Source organism: Acanthopagrus latus, chromosome 6 (assembly GCF_904848185.1).
Source record: "Acanthopagrus latus isolate v.2019 chromosome 6, fAcaLat1.1, whole genome shotgun sequence".
NCBI lineage: Eukaryota > Metazoa > Chordata > Actinopteri > Spariformes > Sparidae > Acanthopagrus > Acanthopagrus latus.
Window position 1 is genome coordinate 21,226,676 of NC_051044.1, and position 14,582 is coordinate 21,241,257.

General features: G+C 42.9%; 1 protein-coding gene across 6 annotated transcripts in view; it reads left to right on the forward strand.

The window, feature by feature from the left end:
- Positions 1-14,582, forward strand: part of acap3b (ArfGAP with coiled-coil, ankyrin repeat and PH domains 3b) — a 62,822-nt gene that overhangs the window by 25,429 nt on the left and 22,811 nt on the right. For all 6 annotated transcript variants that reach the window (XM_037099976.1, XM_037099970.1, XM_037099972.1 and 3 more), the window contains exons 2-8: positions 3,189-3,246; positions 8,267-8,386; positions 8,956-9,009; positions 12,860-12,918; positions 13,257-13,440; positions 13,590-13,634; positions 13,741-13,836. In XM_037099976.1, the coding sequence (XP_036955871.1) occupies positions 3,189-3,246; positions 8,267-8,386; positions 8,956-9,009; positions 12,860-12,918; positions 13,257-13,440; positions 13,590-13,634; positions 13,741-13,836 (616 nt within the window). The remainder of the gene's footprint in view (positions 1-3,188; positions 3,247-8,266; positions 8,387-8,955; positions 9,010-12,859; positions 12,919-13,256; positions 13,441-13,589; positions 13,635-13,740; positions 13,837-14,582) is intronic.

Consider the following 14,582-nt stretch of genomic DNA (forward strand, 5'->3'; position numbering starts at 1 on the left):
ACTTTGGTGGCTGGTAGATAATGATGTCAACTTGTTCTTTAACATTTCTCGTCTGACTCCACATAGTTCAGTGTTTGTTTTACTCAAGGCGCATCATGTCAAACAGACATGTATCATGTCATTTCCACTGAACATCTTTGCTAATGTCTTGTTGCACGCGACCATTTCAGCCATTTGGTCCTGGCTTGTCTGTTATCAGAGGACTTGTTGGTCCCTCTGCCGTTGTCCCTCTGGTCCTTGAAGTGATGCTGATGTGGATGTAATGCCATGTGACACATTGAGTCTGGAAGACATGGGGGGGCTCAGATATGTCTCTGGGCTGGACGTGTGTGTGTGGGGGGGCTCTCATGTGAAGAGATGCAAGAGGATAGCCACGCAAGCTTCATGCTCGAGTACACACGCAGCGTGGGGAACAAGAATAGACTCTAATGTGGATGGTTGTTGGGGCTGATAGAAGTGCATGTGGAGCTTGTGCATGTGACGTTCCCCTTCCCCCCCTTACTGGTGATGTCAGAGCACGTACGGTATGCAACAACTGGCGGCGAGGATGAGCCCATCCCCCCATCCGGACTGAGCTCCATCACCGTCACCATCATGAGTGGAGCAGCTCCGGGGTGTTCCTCCAGTTTTTCTAACACACACACACCAAACACACACAGGAAACAAGTGTCATTGAGACCAAATCTGAAACCACACGCGTATCATCTTCTTCCCCCTGCCTTTCTATCTGCAAACAACGGCCTGATAATCCCATAACTCTCTGGTGTACTTAGTTAAGGAGACACTTAATAGCTGATACTCTTCACTGTAGGGGACAAATGAGGACAACGATATAAGCGCATACACATGCTCAAACACACACTTTTGCCTCTGTAGTGTTTTTGCTGTTGTTGTTTTTAATATTTAACCTTCTTAGTGCATTGATTTTCAAAGCTGTGCATAATTCCCAACACACTTGGACATACATGCATACATATGTGTTGGTGTTGTTCCTACAACATCAGAATTGATGCTTCAGGACCATTATTGCAACTGACCAACCACATTTCAGTGATGTAAGAACATTTGAATCAGGGAATCACTTAAACACATAAAACATTCTGCTCGGAGGCCACCGGGACTAAGATTGAGAAACACTGTTGTAGGAAGAACACCAACATGGTGATATCAGATGGAACATACATGTCAACACTACATGCATCCGACCTGCAAAGCACCAGCAACACTGTTATCCTACTTTCTTGTGTGATGAACTTGAGAACTTGGATCAATAGTGTATGGGCTGCTCCTGTGATAAATGTTGTCTGTGTGCCACTAACAGTTTATTGGCAGTGTGAGCTGCCCGAGACACGGCACAGTTGTAACGAGCTTATCCTCTAGATGGAACAGCTGTCTGACATTGAACGCGTTCCCTTCATGATGACTTACTGATCAGAGATCATAAAGCACGTACGTGCAGTGTTGTATTTCTGATCAACATGCGGCAAAAGAGGAGAAACTGTGAGCCAGTTTGATGGATTACTCTGCACGCCCGACATTTTGCAACAACAATACTCAAGTGCAGCAAATTACTCACACTGCTTAATGAAAGGTCTCATCAGCTCTGTTTTCCAGCTCTGTGAAAACAATATAAATCAGCCTTCTGTGCAGACCACACACACGTCTCCCCGCTGTGTCAGTGTCGTGTTGTGGTGCAGTCTGTATAAACAGTGTGTGTGTTCTGGATGAGAGAAGAAGAAGAAGACGGACACCAGTGAAGAATGAGCTGAACATCTCCGAGCATTGTGGAAAAGCTCAGGAGCAGAAAGGAATTCTGTGAATGTTGTTCTCTGGAGCAGGTGCTAAAGCTCCACATACTGACATCTCAGCCCCCCTCCGCTCCATCGCCGTGCACGTCCCCTCTGAAGCAGAAACAGGCCGAGTCACGACCTTTGTAGAATAAACTAGCTGAGCAGGTGTTGCTGCTTAAGCGTTTTTTGTTTTTTTTTTTTACATTTTCTTCATCTAACTCTTCCACTAAAGCGTTGTACACGAGGGTGGAGTCGAAGCTGTTTGGTGAGATCATCATCTCCCAGAGCTTTTTGGGTTATGGTCGACATGTTGCAGCACATGCAGGGCGTGACGCCGATGCTTGGCAGCTCGATCGTCTCCAATAAGCTCCAGCTGATCCCGAGGAGTCAATGTGTATTTACCTAATGAGTCGTTCTGAGCTTTTCTCTCACTGGATTAATTTTGGACCTTTTTTCGCTGGATGTAGGTTTGTGTGTCACAGGAATAAGAAAAAACAATTTGACCTGGCGGGACCTGAAGTACAGCCTCTGTGGCCCAGATACAAGGAGTTGCCATAACAACTGACCCTGCAAATGTGAATGAGTGTGTGCGTGCATGCACATTAATGGAAAAAGACCCCTAGGGGTAGGATGGTAAAGGTTTCCCGCCCACCCAAACCACCTGACACACACACACACACACACACACTCAAACACCCTAGTCAGGCCCTCAAGTCCTGTTATCTTCATATTTAGTGTGTATTTAAAATGTCACCTAAATCTGGATTGCATTGTTATTCATTCTTTTCTCTTCTGCTTGTCCCGAATTCATGAAACCTTTTGTGCCGCCCTCTTCCAACAGCTCACCTCATGGATACTTAAGTGTCGGTCTCCGTCTCTGCATGATGTCATTCATTGATTTTGCAGCCCAGCCATGGCCACTAATCTTCCGGAGTGATGCCGATGTCGATCCGGTCATCAGGATTAATGATCAAGTCCGCAAGACTGTGATGCACGGCGCCTGATTGCTGCTTAATTTTCAGTGGGGGGGGTACAGATAATGGTGGTGGGAAGCTCGCGTTGGAATACACAGAACAATATAACTCTTACTACATCAGTTTGGTGTCTTTCCTGTCATCCTTTCACCATGCCTTCATCTCTCCAAGCCTTTTGTTCCCTCTGTGTCATTTTTCACCTTTTAAAGGTGTCACAAACACATTTCAAACTTGAATGTGATGATGTCTGACATCGGCATTAGTCACTATGATGTTATGGTTTATCACTAATCCGAGAGTTTGACTGTTGCTCTGACTGCGTCTGTAACGATTTTCTGATTAATGTGTGGTTCCTCCCCTCAGAAAGAAGGAAAGATGGGCGTTACTGTCTGATTAACTGTGTGACTTTGTGTCTCCCCTACAGGGCTGGAATTGATGATGTGGAAACGGACGTGGTGGAGATTGAGGCGAAGCTCGACAAGGTATGAACCACGTTGACAGAATTTTTCTGTGATTCTCATTAAGAGTAGCAAATTCGACTAAAATGCTGGGTGTGTATGTTCCTTTGCATGTTTCTTCCTCCATCGTGAAAATCACTCACAAGCTGGTGTAGTGTGTAAACATTATGCACATTATTGAAACACCAAAAGAGAGACTTGTCTATAAATAGTATTTTCTTTGGACACAGTGGAAATGATCAGAAAGCCCTCTGTGCCTCCCTCTGTCTCTCACTCTCTTATCTAAATGTCAAGGCTATTTAAACCAGGAAACACTGCAGACATGACTTATTATATTTAATAGCTGCTAGATAACACACACACACACACACACACACACACACACACACACACACACACACACACACACACACACACAGCAAACACTGATTAATAACACAGAGGCAGCTTTATATTCTGCAGTGTGACAGCATCACAGAGCCATCCTATGTTATCTGAGCATGTGATGTCTTTGTTTGACCTGCTTGCTCAAAGAAAATGTCACATGCAACACAGCAACAGCTCATAATTGATCATTAGTGAACATCATGAACATTCATGAACATCCACAGCTCCGTGTAAAAGGTTTCTCTGCAGGTGATTCTTAATGACCACAATGAATATCAGAATCTCATTCATTGATACATATATTACATGTTTATTTTCAGTTCGAGGACTGCAGGAAGTTGTACTCACTCACAGATCTTCATCAAGAGCCGTGCATTATTATTATTCCTTGATGAATGTCAGCAAAATCTGGCAATGTTAATAAAAGGGAGACAAAAAATAAAAATAAACCCTGGATCTGTCCTTCTATCCGCATCTGTGGCAAAAATTATTAGGGTCTGTTCCTGGCCGACAGATTTCGTGGAAATCATTCAGTCGTTCTTGTGTAATCCTCCTGACAATCCAACCAACCAACATACGGATACAGGTGAAAACATAACCAGCTTGGTGGAGGTGATAAGAGATAATGGCAAACAAGACAATTTGACTGAATTTCTCTGTTGCATCATTGTCAGATCTCATTACTTACAACTCTGGCTCTGATGGAAGACCACAGGAATTGATGGCTAACTGTCTCCAGGGAGCCTATGAGCTAAGACGATGCCTTCACAGATAAACTAATAGACTTTAGAGGATGAGACAGAGTTAATGTTGTTAAGTGGTGACCGCACCTTCTTTCTTCTTCGCTTGATTCAGTCTGCCTCTTCACATCGATAATATGTTTAAGTCGAGCTCACTTAGAAGTGTACAGTGCACCTCCTGCAGCCAGTGAATGATAAAACATATTAATTTCCTTTTCTTGTTAATACAGTCTGTCTCTGCTTTATCAACAGCTCCACATTGTTACAACCCCCATCTCTTATAAGAGCAAACCAACAGGCAACACTGTGACATTTCAAATCAATGTCCTTCCCTTCATCCTGACACACATAAACGCACAGATTATTGCTGCCCCCAACAGGTCAGGACCCTCGCATTGAACTTTGAGCTCCTTGTGAACACCATTATAAGATGACGAGGTTGCGGGGGGGAGAGAGAGGTTTCCATCAGGGTGATTTGATCTGTTCAGCGGGGGTCCGTGCTGAGAATCTGCCGGAGGGCGCTCTCTTAAAGGAGGACATTTATGAGATAGATGACAGCTGAACCTGCCCGCGGTGATGCTGACCTGTATGACCGCTGTGAAAACATTCACTGATGCAGACTGTAATACATTCAATCCTGGCTAGCATGACTTTGCAGCGTATTAGGGGGATTTTTGTGCTTGTTAATCCACATACTAGCATTTATGAGGTGATTTTGTGGAGGTTTCAAAATATGAAGATTGTGTATCACAATATGGCCTTAAAACAACTTAAGGCCATATTGCCCAGTCGAACTGTACACTGATCATAAATTGCCCCCCAAAAAATTCACATCCCACACCTCATTGACCGGCAGGATGTTCTGCATTACACTGTAACTGTAACAGTCGATTAACAGGGCGAGGTCTGTCATGTGGTACCAGATGTGGCATTTTGACTCCAAGTGGACCCCCTGTTGTTCTTCCAGCCCATTTATCAACAAATCCTGACACATATACTGTCCCTGTAATGGCTGTGTTCAGACCCTGGGGGCTCAGCACAGCACACCATGAGATCAGTTTCCTCCATATCGGCCAATTTGTTGACAGATATGTTGTCAGACCAGCCTGGGAGCAGCAGCAGGGCAGGAATCATGCTGCCTTGTCTTTTGTGAGGATCAATAATGGTGTCAGTCATGCACATGTGACAATAAATGTGTATACTGTATGATGTACATCAGATAACATCTATACATACAGTGTACACTTAATTTTTGCAAATCAGTGTTCATTTCAGCAATGCTCACACACACTCATCATGTTATAGACTCTGCAGTTGTCGATTCCCATCCCTGAACTGTGCAGAGCCAAAGTCTGAGTGTCAGCCACCTAGCTATCCACACTCACAGAGCGACAACCTTGGGAACTCCTGCACCAAATGAGATAATTAAAGGTTGACTCAACTCTCTCTGCTGCATACCCTCTTCCACCCCGCCCCTGACCAACACACACACACACATGTTCTCGTTCTGCAGTACACACTGCCAGCTGAGTCAGTGCGGCGCTAATGACAGTGTGCCGCTCTGTAGCTTATCATATAACCCGTGAAGTGGGAAAGTGTGGCGGTTGCCAGTCAATGTGGTGAGAGCATACCATGGCTGTGAACTGTCTGCACCTGGTAATAAAGCATGTTTACAATCAGGCCTCTTCTCTCATACGGCTTGACTCTCACCCTGTTTGCTACCCACTACACAATATGTGTACTATATTGCTTTTAGCTGATTTTCTGACTGCCTTTATTCTGAGTGTTTTTATTTAATAGTCATGGCTTAGTTTGGTCCAGGCTAAAGTATTTCAACTATTAAGATGGATTCTCTTGAAAGTCTGTGACATTCATGCCCCCCAGATGATTCCACTGACTTTGATCCCCTGACTTTCCCGCTGACGCCTCCATTTGTAGTTTTAAAGAAAACTTCTCAACAATAATTAAATGGATTGCCTTGAGATTCAGGAAATATATCCCTGGTGCCCACATGGAAAATCTCATTGATTTTCATCTAGCTCCACCATGAGGGTGACATTTACTGGATGGTGAACTTTGGTCCAGACATTCTTGGTCCCCTGAGGATGACATGACAACTTTTGTGACTGTTCAATTATTCATCTGGAGCTATCATAAGGTTATGTGCGGTCTGTGTGAAGATTTGCAGATGAGACTGACCTTAAAATAACCGGTAAACAATAGGTTTGCTAAATATCAGCTTATACATTTGATTTTCAAGGACCGAAACCTGGACAGAAACATGCTCGTAAGACGCCATGAAGTAATTGTTTTTCATTAAGCTCTCCTGGTTTCTTTAAGCAGACACAGACAATTTCTTTGCCTTATAACGTATCGTTATTAAGTAAGTGTTAATCACACAATGTAATGGCTATAGAAAAATGACACCGCTGGCATTTGGATTGGTTCCCTTGCTTAAACATCGCTTTTACTACACTATTTTGTCTACCACCAGGAATGAAATCTTTTGGGAAAATAAAGGCTGGCTGGTGACCAGGCAGGCTGGTAGCCTGGCACCATTTCCATCTGCTTTTCCGTCTCATTTTTAGACTTAATGAATTCATGTTTTGCCCTGTGTTGTTTGTTGTTGCTACTCTGAGAAATACGAAGTGCGATCAAGTTGATTTGTGAAAGTGGCGCCAACAATAGTACAACTTGGATACGCTAGGAGGGAAAGTTGTCTTTTCCCAGTTTTAGCGTCAGTTATGGATCTGAAAGCCTGTAGATGAACATTCTTGAATATTACAGGGTGTTAAACACATTACTTTCAGTCGTATTGCTTCTTCTTTCTTCTGTTCTAACATAAAATACATCTTTGGCTCATCCTTAAAGCACCCCAGGATGCTTTGGCATCCACATCGAGAGCCACCAATATACAGTATAGTCAAGAAAACATTCTCACAGTAAAACAATGACATGCTTATTACTTTTTAAACATCACAGTTATTGTCAAGGTTGTCAAAAGAGGACTCAAATGCAGAACACAAAACATGGCAGGTTAAAAAACTGAAAGCAAGTTTGAATAAAAACTGATATCCAAGGTCCAAACTATAAATTACAAAATATAAGCAACATAAGGCAGGCCAAAAGGCTGGCAACAAAACAGGAGTGAGTACCAAGAGCAAAAGTACAAACCGGTATAACACGATGCCACGTAAAACACAACAGGAAGACAGGAGGCAGGGAACGGACAAGAAACGCATCTGATTCCTGCGAAGAATGAGGGGAAAATACAGGCGTAAATACACAAGAATGATTAACCATGGAAACACAAAGAAAATGAGCAGGAAAAAGACAAAGACAGGAAGTGTAAAGTCACAAGATTCATGAGAATATAACTACAAAATAAAACAGAAAACAACTCACCCAATGACAATGGTGTGACCACGCAGAAATCAGTGATGATGTGACTATTGATATGTGTTTTAATTCTCACTCTACTGCTCGGCATTGAAAAAACTACTGAGAGTTTTTTTTTTGTTTTCTGTCGGGAGTCGTGAGTGAGTAAAGGATAAAGTCAGATTTGGACTGTAAGTCTACTGTCAGATTGATGGAGGACAGACAGAGGTTATAAACCCATGTTCCCCTGCTCATCTTAATCGTTTGCCTTTCTTAAATGTTCACTCCTATAAAGCCGCACTCGCTTCAGTAATGCCAACACCGTCCTAGAAACAGACATGAGGATTATTCTAAATTTGAGCTTCCTCCTGGACTCTAAATGCGACTAACAATTATTTTAAGCTTCCCTTTTTGATTCACGACACCACTGTACCTATTAATATCCCAGCATCACACTGTGTAAAACATGTGACTCTTTAAATAGACGGTGTTTTTGTTTTGTATTTAAAATGATTATTTTTATTCTCTGTCCCTGCTAGCTGGTGAAGCTGTGCAGCGGGATGATCGAGGCCGGCCGGGCCTACGTCAGCGCCAACAAGCTCTTCGTCAACGGCATCAAGGACCTGTCCCAGCAATGCAAGAAAGAGGAGATGATATCGGTGAGCAGGAGTTCGAAACTGTCCTCAGAGCTGTATATTCTTCGCTCCGGTTAACTTCTCAACAAATGACTGCTCATCTATCTTTGCGGGGACATTCCTGTGATTCCCCACATGAATAATAACAGCAGAGCAGTATAAACAGTATTGTCCAGACACCCAGTCATCCAGCTGTTTTTAAACATGACAGATGTGGCCACATGCAGACAGGAGATGTTTATGCCTGATAGTTTACATGGCTGGAAGCAGAGAGATCTGAAACCTGCTTTATGGTTTTCTCTTAGGAAAACATTTGGACTAGATTTCCTGTCGGTACGTGTGTCGCCCTGGTAGCTTTGGGGTGAAACAGTGGAGACATAATCATCTGAGCTTATTTTATAAGAACAAATCCTGATTAAGTTCTCTGGACACTACAGTATACACAGGGACAGTTTGGAAACATGTTTTTATTGTTTGTCATGTAAAATATATGTTTATATTTGTATGGAAACTTGTGTGCTTACATTACGTGTGTGTGTGTGTGTGTGTGTGTGTGTGTGTGTGTGTGTGTGTGTGTGTTGTCAACATTGCAGGAATGCCTTGAGAAGTGTGGGGAAAGCCTCCAGGAGATCGTCAACTACCACATGGTGAGACACACATCAGCTTTGGAAACAGGCGAGGGGTCGAGGTAGAGTGTTGTTCCGACACGCCCAGGTCCTCTTGGCATGTTAACGTCTTTCAGACATCCAGTCCCTCCTGGGTCCAGTGTTGCGCAACTCGCACACACACACACACACACACACACACACACACACACACACACACACTCTTACACACTATTTAACTGTGACCTCACTGCGACGCTGAAATGTGTCCACACAGGCAGGTCCACATGCACGTGTCTGATTCAAACCACATGCTTCGCCAGATGTGTACAGCAGCTACAATTCAGAAACATTCACACACATATAAGACACACACACGTACACAAACACACACAAACAAACACGTACACGAAGATTGTCTTCATATGACTCTCTCCTCCTGACTAAGTGTGATTAATTTCTGGGAATCTGCTGAAGTTTTTGGAAAAGCCTGAAGACAATTCCAGATTAAAAGATACATGATGACATTTTGGAGTGTCTTTCACCGTACTGTTTTACACATATGACGTGTTAGTTTGTAAGCGTTTGTGGTTTTGAGGTGTTCACTCATCCATGTCTGTGCATGACTGTGTGAGTGTTTAAAATACGCATATCAGCATCTGTTATCTTCCCCTTTTCACATCTATACTGTGGTTTGACCTCGTCAGAGACTCCCAGAGTGTGTTTATACTTTGCATTAACATCCGTCCTGAGCGATCCAATCACAAGTTGATCTCTGACTCCGAAAGTTCACACCTGGCACTTCAACCCATCTTTACTTTCATTTCAAGTGTCCACTTGTGATCTAATTTCCGCTATTATAAATGTGCATTATTGAGAAAAACTGACATGATGATGCAATAATTTTGTGTATAACATATACTGAATTTACAAGAAGGTCCAAATATTTCAGAATTTGATGTAGACAGCATTTCACAATGTTTATAAAGCTTCTCCGAACTCAGTAACTCACAAAATTGATCTGTTGTTTAATGGAGTCTGGGGAGTTTCTCCACCGGTGACAATGAAGTAGCCTTTGTTAGTCACTGTTTAATGCATTTGTAGAAAAAAAAGACACTTTTTTTTGTCATTAATAAAATGGCGTCTTATTTCATAAAATTGAATATAAATGGTGAAATCAGTTGAGAACTCGGGGTTAGAACAGCTGCTAAATGTTGGGATGTCAGGCACACTCTTCACACATGGAAACCATAACAAACCAACACTTCTGACACGGAAAAGAAGCAACCTCATGAATTGCTTTTAATGCCCAATTTACAAGAAGGCATGAAAGATTTAGAATTTGCTGTAGCTGTATGACAAAGAAGGTTCTCCTCTCTAAACAACTTTCACAAATTTGTGCGATTTTTGCGGGGTGGTGACCAGTTAAAGAATGAAATCAGCTGAAAGTGGCAGTCTCTACACAAATGTCTGCAGCTTACAGTGGCAGGAAAGAGAGCCAAGGCATTTCATTTGCCTGGCAGTGGGTAATCCATTCTGCCTGTCATCAGGGCTTCTTCTTCTTGTTTCACAGAGGACGTAGGTTTGCGTTCTGTCACTGTAACAACCGTTGTGACCGGCATTGATGACGTCCTTGTCGTGTACCCATCAGGTCGCGTTATCATTTAGACTACAAAACACGTGTGGTCAAATGTGTCTTGACAAGTAGTTTGAGTGATGTTATCACAGTGCGTCTTTGTGGTTGTTTTCACTTGTATTTTAAAACTTGATCCTCCCATGTTCCTCATTAATCGGTCTTGTTCTTTTCCCCATATAGTTTATTTTTTTTCATTCCTTCACTGACTCTGTTTCACTCCATCAAGGTCAAGCCTGTTTAACCTTAAATCCCTTTCTAAATCAAGTCAAAGGCCTGCGCACTAGATAGCATCCATCAGCTGCGTGACGTCCATCCAGGGGAATCTTCTCCTCTCTTTTCCTCTGTGTCTCTCTTTGCATTGACACCTGTTTCCTTTTCCTGTGCTCATCCACCCATCCTCCTTGTCCTCTCCTCTCTCAGCCCTCCTACTTTACCCTTCACCACCGCCAGCCCGCTCCTCCACCCTAACACCCAGGAATTACACTAATAGCTTGTCTGGCAGACAGTGTGAATGAAGGGATGGAGGGAGGGGAGTGAACGCAAATCAGTCTTTGTTCCACCACCCCGGTGATGCCTTTTCCTGCACATTGTCAGCTCTCGGCAGACACAAAAGAAGCCATTCAAACAGGAAAATGAGTCTCAGAGTAAATCACTCGAGGAGCAAATGTGTGTACTTTTAAACATGCAGGATTCCTACCCCTCATGTTAGCAGATTGAGAGTGATACCACTGTGGATTTTACCCGTGATTATAATGTGCTCAATTAACTTTCTGTGCTTTGGTGGTTTTAGTCCTGCGAAATTCACATGTTGGTTTGTCTCTCTCATGCAGAGCAGATGCAGGAGAGGTGACTGAAGGTACACTGAAGTCCTTGGTAGCTACGTATAATCTTTGGGAGAAAAGAGTGCAGGATATCTGAGTGTAGACATGTTGTAGGTTGTGTTGGGTCATTCTCAGGGCACCATAATCCAGAACAGGTTTGGGTGGAACTTTTGGATTAGTTACATGTGGGTCAAAGTCTATCTGATGGAACTGATTTAAACTTTTCTTTCTGGGATTTAATTGTTTCCTGTGCAACTGGCAGACATATTGATACCACCCCTGGAAAGTACCAAAGCTTCACTTTGTGCAGCATACAGTGACTAACAGTCTCCTGACACATGTTCACTGTTATGTTATGTCGAGGAGAACTTTAGTTATGCTAGTACGTATATGTGTATAAATGTGTGTATATACATATATATATATATATATATATATATATATATATATATATATATATATATATATATATATATATATATATATATATATATACACACACACTACACTTTTGCAGCCATCTAAAAAGCCATTTATGAGCACTGCAGGAGGAGCAGGTCATTTCTTCTCCCACAGTGAGTGCAGACATCATCTGTGTAAACCGTCAACTAAAAGCAAGAGACCAGAGAAAACAAATCTGTGAAGTCATCAGATCAACTCATCATATGGATGAAGGCACGCACAGACACACACAGACTAAGCCTGTAATCCTCAACGTGTATGTTTATTACCTTGGGATTGCTGTAGAAAGTTTAATCCACAGGCTGTCAACAGTGATGGCTGTATACATTGTGTGTGTGTGTGTGTTTGTGGTGAAACAATCACAAGCTAATCTAAGTGCATTTGTGTGTGTTTTGTGTGGGCGTTGACGCATTCACTTAGGTCTTCTGTTTTCCATACGCACAGATAAATCAGTGAGACGTACATACTTCCCCAATAAAGATGAACGCTCTGTTCAACAGCAGCCATGTGCTCATGTTATTTTGGAGTGTGGTCAGAAATAAAGAAATGGACAAGAAACGCTCATCTATATGGAGTGAGCCGTGCACAAAAGATGGAGGGAAAAAAACAGAGAAAGAGGTGGAGGACAGCTGAATGACAGGAGTGTGAGATGAGGAGGAGGAGGAGAAGGAGGGATCCCACAGTTAACACGAAGAGAAATCTGGGATCCTGCAAGGCTAAAAATGTGTTGAGGCAGCAGCTGAGTGAGTGAACCTGTGTGCATGTCCCCATTGCTCTTTCCTTCCCCCTCTCCTCCTGTGACATTAGCTGTTATAGATGTATGATGGGAGTTGTCATACTGCCATCTTGTGTTGAGATGTAGCAACTACAGCGCATCAGATTTAATCCCGGTTATTTCTTTAATCTACTTTGTGTGCATTTATGATATGAAATCCTCCTGTTTTTTGACCTTGGTCACCCTCTCTCTGCACAGATTCTGTTTGACCAGGCTCAGAGGTCCATCAAGCAGCAGCTGCACACCTTCATTAAAGAGTGAGTATATAATCATGATTGAATATGTTTCCCTCCTGCTGCTGCAAAGAAAGATGTATTGCATGTGACATTTAAGGGCAATATGTGACTTTTCTGATCCACACTAGAAGAGAAAGCTGATGTGTCACAGACTTAAGCAATATATTAAACCACAATATCAATGCTGTGAGACATAAGTGTCTAAAATGTAAATGTAAATGCTCATATGTTACCTTCCCATTTTCACATTTTTTTGTCTGGTTATTGTAGGTTGCCTACAGAAAGTGACCAGTAATAGGTTAAATCATGTATTTGAACAAAAAACAAAAACCTCCATGCTCTTGTGATCTCTCCCTCAGGGACGTGCGCAAATTCAAGGACACCAAGAAGCAGTTTGACCGTGTGCGCGAGGACATGGAGCTGGCCCAGGTGAAGAACGCCCAGGCGCCAAGGAACAAGGTGCACGAGGCCGAAGAGGCAACGCAGGCGCTCATCCTCAGCCGCAAAGCCTTCAGGCACCTGGCCCTCGACTATGTACTGCAGGTGAAACGCACAGACTCCAGATTGTGTTGCCAGTGTCGTCCAGTAGGTGGCGCTGACACCCAACGGCTGCAACAACCGCAGAGAGGGGAACACATCTCAAACATGCAGCCTTAAATCTACATTTTGCTCTTCCTCTTTGTTTTTGGCAGATTAATGTGCTTCAGGCCAAGAAGAAGTTTGAAATCCTGGATGCAGTGAGTTGCCCAGATCCTTGAGCACCAATATCATGGTGTTCTTTACTTACGTCTGTGTCTGACATGCACCTGTGGTGTATCTCAACCATCCTTGTGTCTCCTGCAGATGCTGTCCTTCATGCGTGCCCAGTACACACTGTTCCAGCAGGGCTTTCACATCCTGGATGAGATCGATCCCTACATGAAAAAGCTGGCTGCGCAGGTGAGATGAAACCAACAAACCAAAGTCACACGCAAACAGAGAAAATACCCATTCACACTTATTTTATGACTGCATGCAACATTCCACTGTCGCCTTCATGGACTTTAACCAAGTATTGGTGTCAAGCCGATGGCTGTTGCAGGATGTTGTGAGCTGCTGTTTTATGAACGCACCATTTAAAGGTGAAGTGACTCTAGAGAAAGATAGCTGATTGCAGCGGATCAGGTCCTAAATTGTCGGTGAGCCAACCTAGAGCAGCGGTATTTGAGAACCAGGGGGGGAATGAGACCCAACAATCAGCTGTCTTTCTGCAAAAACGCTTACGCTGAGAAACATCACAAACACAGCAAAACGATGACAAAAGACAGAGAGAGGGAAGAGTTTTATTTGGGGATACAGATACGCAACACCCTTCTAGTGGGTCACAGGAGTCCATTAAAGCTGCAGCGAGTTGTGAATCATTCGATTCTTTGATTGACCATTTTCATAATGAACTGATTAACTGTCTTTCAATGTTGTCAGATTGTCAAATATTTGGGAAATTGTGATATGTTGTATTTTGTTTGAGTTGTCCTAAACATCCAAACTTTAGTATGATGCTAAGTATCTAAAGTATACATGTAAGTGTTAACCTTGATATCGCTTCTGCAGAGAAATCTTCAGTCTGTGTTCTGTCTATCCTCTTTCTGGTCATTTAGATAACAGACATACAGCAGATGTGTTTTTGTCACGTGTCGACCACAATA